The following is a 7,518-nucleotide window of genomic DNA, read 5'->3' on the forward strand; positions in this document are numbered from 1 at the left end:
GTCAATACTCCCCAATGCCATTAGGCTTTACAATTCTACCTCCAGGACTTAAGAACTTTTTAAAAGCTATTAATGCTTTTTGAGACGGTGATTTAGATGCATATCATATTTTTTTACTGAGTTAAGTATTGTATGTAATTAGTTTTGCTACAGCAAGTGTATGGGACATTGGAAAAAAAGTTGAATTTCCCCATGGGGATGAATAAAGTATCTATCTATCTATCTATCTATCTATCTATCTAATTCTAATGTGTGTGTATATTATTGTAATTTATAATTTTGACTATGTATAGCATTGTACTGATGCCTCAGCTTTCACAAATTCCAGTGATATTAAACCTGATTCTAGCTCCGAGTCTCTTTCTTCCTTTATATTTTAATTTTTTTTATATGCCGATAAATAAAACTTTGTTAACACATCCCCTTTAATGAGCCTCTCAGCCTGGACTTCCCCTTTAACTTGGGCCGTGCCACCCGTCGCCGGGCAGAAGGTGGAAGAGTTTGGATAGTTTTTGCCTCCTCCACGCGGAGCAAGGCTGAGGGGAGAGGATCCGGTTGGTGCACGGCAGGTTCCGGTGATTCATCTCGGGTGGGTGCTGTCTGTGGGCGGGAGGGGGAGTGGGAGCGGTGGGGGGCGAGGCGCAGAGTTTCCGTGTTCCCCCCGCTTCCTCAACAGCCAGGCTGATGGTGGCAGAGTCGGAAGGCCGGTCCTGGAACCGGTCGGAGTGAAAGATACGTCGCCGGGAAAGGGATACAGTCGGTCGACGTCACCGGGAAAAGGATACAGTCGGTCCACGTCACGGGGAAAGGGATACAGACGGTCCACGTCACGGGGAAAGGGGTACAGACGGCCTACATCACCGGGAAAGGGAGACAGTCGGTCCACGTCACGGGGAAAGGGATACAGACGGTCCACGTCACGGGGAAAGGGATACAGACGGTCCACGTCACGGGGAAAGGGATACAGACGGTCCACGTCACGGGGAAAGGGATACAGACGGTCCACGTCACCGGGAAAGGGATACAGACGGTCCACGTCACCGGGAAAGGGATACAAGGTAACAGGGAGGGCGTCGGGGAAGGGAGAAGGGGAGAATGGGAGGGAGAGGGGAGTGGAGAATGGATTCCCCATTCCCCCTACAGATGCTGCCTGACCTGCTGAGTTATCCCGGAAGACTGTGGAGTTCGGATTCCGGAGCAACACACAAGCTGCAGGGGGAACTCAGGGGTTCAGACAGCATACGTGTGGGGGGGGGAGGAGGGGAGGAGATGGATAGTTGATGTTTCGGGTCGAGACCCTTCACTTGCTTCCGTCTGGGTTCCTCTGACCCAGATTCCAGCCTCTGTACTCTCAGCTTTCCTAGACGCTTTCGCTTTAGGTATGCCTACAGATCCGCCCTTTCGGTGCCTCTAACAATCTCATAGGCTTCTTTCAGGAATCCCCGTCAGACGCCCGACGCTCCTGAGAAAACAATCCCCTTCCTTCCAGTCTTCATCGGGCAGACAGTCTCTTCCCTCACGTTGGGAGTGTCAAATACGAGGGGGCAGAGGTTTAAAGTGAGGGGCGAGATTGTTAACCCATTGGTGGCATCAATGGGCCGCTTAGGGGTGGTATGCCCCTCATAATCTTGTAAACCTCTTCCCCTCCCCTGCTCCAGAGGAAACGACCCCAGTTTGTCCAATCTCTCCTTGTGGCTCCTACTCTCTAAATCCAGGCAGCATCCTTCTGCAGCCTCTCCAAACCCCCACACCCTTCCTGTAATGGAGCAACCAAAGCTACACAACACTCCCAAGTGTGGTCCAACCAAACTTTGTCCAGCTGCAGCCTGAATTCCCAACTTTTATACTCAGTGGCCTGACCAGTGTGCCACACGCCTTCTCTGCTGCCTTATCTACTTGTGTGGGCACCTTCAGGGATCTGTGGACATCAACCCCCAAGGTCCTTCTGTGCATTGACATGGTTAAGGGTCCTGCCATTAACTGTGTACCGTCCCTCCTGTCGTGTACAGTTCAGCTGAGTCTTCTATCACGGAGAGACAAACGACAGGATTATAGGTGCATTTGATTATTTACTTGCAAGGGAAGTCTCCCTCCACACATTATCATCCGGAAAATAGTTTCAATCTTATAGCTCGAACAGACCACTTTTATACAGATAACAGAAACTAAGTTGCTCCAAAAACTGTTTTTGGGCTTCCAGCTGGGTACAGGTGTCGATTTGAACCCACATTTCAATGACGAGCTCTGCCATCATTATCTGGGATGATGCCTGGGTAAGTCTAGTCTGGTGGTATTTATACCCCTATTGTCCATCCCTTCTGATTGGCTAGTCCTCATCCAATCAGGTTTCCACTCCCCCACCTTGTTTTCAGTTATTTTCCAGCTCTTACAGCAAGACCTTAGAACCACAGAACATTACAGCACAGAAACAGGCCTTTTGGCCCTTCTTGGCTGTGCTGAACCATTTTTCTGCCTAGTCCCACTGACCTGCACCCGGCCCATATCCCTCCATACCCCTCTCATCCATGTACCTGTCCAAGTTTTTCTTAAATATTAAAAGTGAGCCCGCATTCACCACTTCATCTGGCAGCTCATTCCACACTCCCACCACTCTCTGCGTGAAGAAGCCCCCCCCAATGTTCCCTTTAAACTTTCCCCCTTCACCCTTAACCCATGACCTCTGTTTTTTTTCTCCCCTGGCCTCAGTGGAAAAAGCCTGCTTGCATTCACTCTATCTATACCCATCATAATTTTATATATCTCTATCAAGTCTCCCCTCATTCTTCTGCGCTCCAGGGAATAAAGTCCTTACCTATTCAAACTTTCTCTGTAACTCAGTTTCTCAGGTCCCGGCAATATCCTTGTAAACCTTCCCTGCACTCTTTCAACCTTATTAATATCCTTCCTGTAATTAGGTGACCAAAACTGCACACAATGCTCCAAATTCAGCCTCAACGATGCCTTATACAACCTCACCATAACATTCCAACTCTTATACTCAATACTTTGATTTATAAAGGCCAATGTACCAAAAGCTCTCTTTGCTACCCTATCTACCTGTGACGCCACTTTTAGGGAATTTTGTATCTGTATTCCCAGATCCCTCTGTTCTACTGCACTCCTCAGTGCCCTACCATTTACCTTGTATGTTCTACCTTGGTTTGACCTTCCGAAGTGCAATACCTCACACATCTGTATTAAACTCCATCTGCCATTTTGCAGCCCATTCCTCCAACTGGTCCAAATCCCCCTGCAAGCTTTAAAAACCTACCTCACTGTCCACTACACCTCCAGTCTTTGTATCATCAGCAAATTTGCCGATCCAATTTACCACATTATCATCCAGATCATTGATATAGATGACAAATAACAATGGATCCAGCACTGATCCCAGTGGCACACCACTAGTCATTGGCCTCCACTCAGAGTAGCAATCCTCCACTACCACTCTCTGACTTCTCCCATTGAGCCAATGTCTAATCCAATTTACTACCTCATCATGTATACCTAGTGACTGAATCTTCCTAACTAACCTCCCATGCGGGACCCTGCCAAATGCCTTACTGAAATCCATGTCTACAACATCCACTGCCTTCCCTTCATCCACTTTCCTGGTAACTTCCTCGAAAAACTCTAATAGATTGGTTAAACATGACCTACCACGCACAAAGCCATGCTGACATTTTCTAATAAGTCCCTGTCTATCCAAATACTTGTAGATCCAATCTCTTAGTATTCCTTCCAATAATTTACCTACAACCGATGTCAAACTTAACGGCCTATAATTTCCCGGCTTACTTTCTGAGTCTTTTTTAAACAACGGAACTACATGAGCTATCCTTCAATCCTCCGGCACCTGACCCATGGATATCGATATTTTAAATATTTCTGCCAGGGCCCCTGCAATTTCAACACTTGTCTCCTTCAAGATCCGAGGGAATACCCTGTCAGGTCCTGGGGATTTATCTACTCTGATTTGCCTCAAGACATCAAGCACCTCCTCCTTTAATCTGTATACGTTCCATGACCTCCCTATTTGTTTGCCTTGTTTCCATAGACTCCATTCCAGTTTCCTTAGTAAATGCAGATGCAAAAAACCCATTTAATATCTCTCCCATTTCTTTTGGTTCCATACATAGCCGACCACTCTGATCTTCAGGAGGACCAATTTTATCTCTTACTATCCTTTTGCTCTTAATATACCTGTAGAAGCTCTTTGGATTATCCTTCACCCTGACTGCCAAAGCAACCTCATGTCTTCTTTTAGCTTTCCTGATTTCTTTCTTAAGTATTTTCTTACTCTTTTTATACTCCTCAAGCATCTTATTTCCTCCCAGTTGCCTGTATATATTATACATCTCTCTCTTCTTTATCAGAGTTCCAATATCCCTCGAGAACCAAGGTTCCTTATCCTTATTCACTTTGCCTTTAATCCTGACAGGAACATACAAACTCTGCACTCTCAAAATTTCTCCTTTGAAGGCCTCCCACTTACCAATCACATCTTTGCCAGAGAACAACCAGTCCCAATCCACACTTTTTAGATCCTTTCTCATTTCTTCAAATTTGGCCTTTTTCCAGTTTAGAACCTCAACCCGAGGACCAGATCTATCTTTATCCATGATCAAGTTGAAACTAATGATGTTCTGATCACTGGAACCAAAGTGTTCCCCTCCACACACTTCCGTCACCTGTCCTAACTCATTTCCTAATAGGAGATCTAATATTGCATCTTCCCTAGTTGGGACATCTATATATTGATTTAGAAAACTTTCCTGAACACATTTCACAAACTCTAACCCATCTAGACCTTTAACAGTATGGGAGCCCCACCTTCTTCTTTGTTAAAATTCTTTCCCTCTAGTCTTATTTCAATGACTTTCTCAGCAGGCGGTCCCAAATCCCGTTTGACGGCACAAAACTATGGCGCTGTGCCAAAGGCTTTTGGGACCACCTGGTAAAGGAAGCCATATAAATAAAACTGGAGGAGAAGAATTCTAACAAAGACGAAGGTCCTGCTCCAAGTAAGAACTGGAATTCAGTTGTAAACAAGGGGGGAGATTGGAAACTTGATTGGATGAGGACTAACCAATCAGAAAGGCTGTACTATGGACGTAGAAATACCACAGGACTAGACAGGCATCATCCCTGATGAAGATGGCAGTTTTTCATTGAAACATCGATTATAATCGACATCTGGACCCGGCTGGAAGCCCAAGAAGAGTTCATTTGTGACTTACAGCGGGAAAGCACGAGATCCTTTATCGGGTTGTTCCATTCTCTAATGGAGTTTGTCCAATGTCTCTGGTTCCTGTTATCTATTCTTCAATCAGTCCATTTATCTTCAGAGGCTTCTTCCCCATGACAGCTGTGTCCTGTTTTCCTCTGTTGTCAAAACATTCCCCCCCACCATAAAACACACACAGTTTCCTACAAGCTTCCATTCAAACCAGCAAAGCGCTCTGGGATGACACAGGTTCCATTTTGTTACATTACGTTTCACAGAAGTTATACATTCATAGTTCATGGTTACAGAAATATTTCCATGCTCCCGGCGTGCAGCACTTGCCCAGATTAAACTCCATCTATTATCTCTCTGCCCACAATGACAACTGATCTATATCCTGTTATTCTTTGGCTATCTTCCACACAAACAGGCTTTGTGCCGTCTGCAAACATAATAATCCACACACCCACGTTTTCCTCCAAGTTATTACGCTACATTCAGTGGGCCCTTTAGGTACCGGAGATACCTAATAAAGTTACCTCTGAGTGTGTCTCACAAACAACAGGTCCCAGTACTGATCCCTGTGGAACACCACTGGTCCAGCCAGAATTTAAATACCCCTCCCTACTCCCCCCCCCCCCCCCCAACAAAAGGACCTGTCCTGGGCCCAGCATGTAAGTGCAATTCTGAAGAATGCATGGCAGTGCCTCTACTTCCTTAGGAGTTTGCAAAGATTTTATATCGCATCTAAAACTTTGACAAACTTATATAGGTATATGGTGGAGAGTTTATTGACTGGTTGCATCACAGCCTGGTATGGAAACACCAATGCCCTTGAACGGAAAACCCTACAAAAAGTAGAAGATACGGCCCAGTACATCATGGGTAAAGCCCTCCCCACCAATGAGCATATCTACATGAAATGATGTAAAACGCAAGCGGTATCCATCATCAGGGACCCCACCACCCAGGACGTGCTCTCTTCTCACTGCTGCCATCAGGAAGGAGGTACAGGAGCCTCAGGATCCACACCACCAGGTTCAGGGACAGTTACTACCCCTCAGCCATCAGGAAGGAGGTACAGGAGCCTCAGGACCCACACCACCAGGTTCAGGGACAGTTACTACCCCTCAGCCATCAGGAAGGAGGTACAGGAGCCTCAGGACCCACACCACCAGGTTCAGGGACAGTTACTACCCCTCAGCCATCAGGAAGGAGGTACAGGAGCCTCAGGACCCACACCACCAGGTTCAGGGACAGTTACTACCCCTCAGCCATCAGGAAGGAGGTACAGGAGCCTCAGGACCCACACCACCAGGTTCAGGGACAGTTACTACCCCTCAGCCATCAGGAAGGAGGTACAGGAGCCTCAGGACCCACACCACCAGGTTCAGGGACAGTTACTACCCCTCAGCCATCAGGAAGGAGGTACAGGAGCCTCAGGACCCACACCACCAGGTTCAGGAACAGTTCAACCATCAGGCTCTTGAACCAAAAGGAATAAGTTCACTCACCCTCACTCGCCCCGTCACTGAACTGTTCCCACAGCCAATGGGACTCACTTTCAAGGACTCTTCATCTCATGATCTCACTATTTATTTATTCATTATTATTTCTTTTTTTTCTCTTGTACTTGCACAGTTTGTTGTCTTTTGCACGCTGTTGGTGCGGTCTTTCATTAATTTTATTATAATTATTATTCTATTATGATTTTTTTGAGTACGCCCACAAGAAAAATGAACCTCAGGGTTGTATATGGTATCACAAACTGTACGTACTTAGATAAAAAGTTTACTTTGAACCACTACGCTTGTCTTCTATGGGCATGCCAGTTTAAAATCCTGTCTACCAGACTTCCATGGATCCAAAGTGCCTTTATCTTCCTGATCAGGGACCTTGTCAACCCCTTTATCGATCTGTGCAGACGATCTCCGCTGCCCGGCCTGCAACAAGCACTTCTTCAGGCTTGTAGGATGTGACCCTCCACTGGGCAAAGCCTTGACCAGCTGGACCCCCAACCACCCCAAGAGTCCTGACTTTTCCAGATGTGAGTTAGATCCAAAGACTCTCTGGCAATTTCCCTGACGTTAGGCTCACCAGCTTATCATCTTCTGTGTTTGTCCCCGCTGTCCGACCCTCTCGGACCTTGCCTGTGGCCAGAGGGGGTGCAACAGCCTTGGTCGAGGCCCCAGCAATCTCGTCTCTCCCCCCTCTCGGTAACTTAGCCAATCCAAGTGTCATACATTAAATGGAAGGGACATTTATATGGTTGTTTGTTTGGTTAGGGACAC

The 7,518-nt window shown here is 46.6% G+C and overlaps 1 protein-coding gene across 1 annotated transcript in view; it reads left to right on the forward strand.

The window, feature by feature from the left end:
• Positions 1-2,234: 2,234 nt before the first annotated feature.
• The window catches only part of LOC140716256 (geranylgeranyl transferase type-2 subunit alpha-like), a 40,377-nt gene continuing 35,093 nt past the window's right edge, over positions 2,235-7,518 (forward strand). The window contains exon 1 of the mRNA XM_073028865.1: positions 2,235-2,273. Within this exon, the coding sequence (XP_072884966.1) occupies positions 2,235-2,273 (39 nt within the window). The remainder of the gene's footprint in view (positions 2,274-7,518) is intronic.

Source organism: Hemitrygon akajei, chromosome 25 (genome assembly GCF_048418815.1).
Source record: "Hemitrygon akajei chromosome 25, sHemAka1.3, whole genome shotgun sequence".
In the NCBI taxonomy this organism is placed as follows: Eukaryota; Metazoa; Chordata; class Chondrichthyes; order Myliobatiformes; family Dasyatidae; genus Hemitrygon; species Hemitrygon akajei.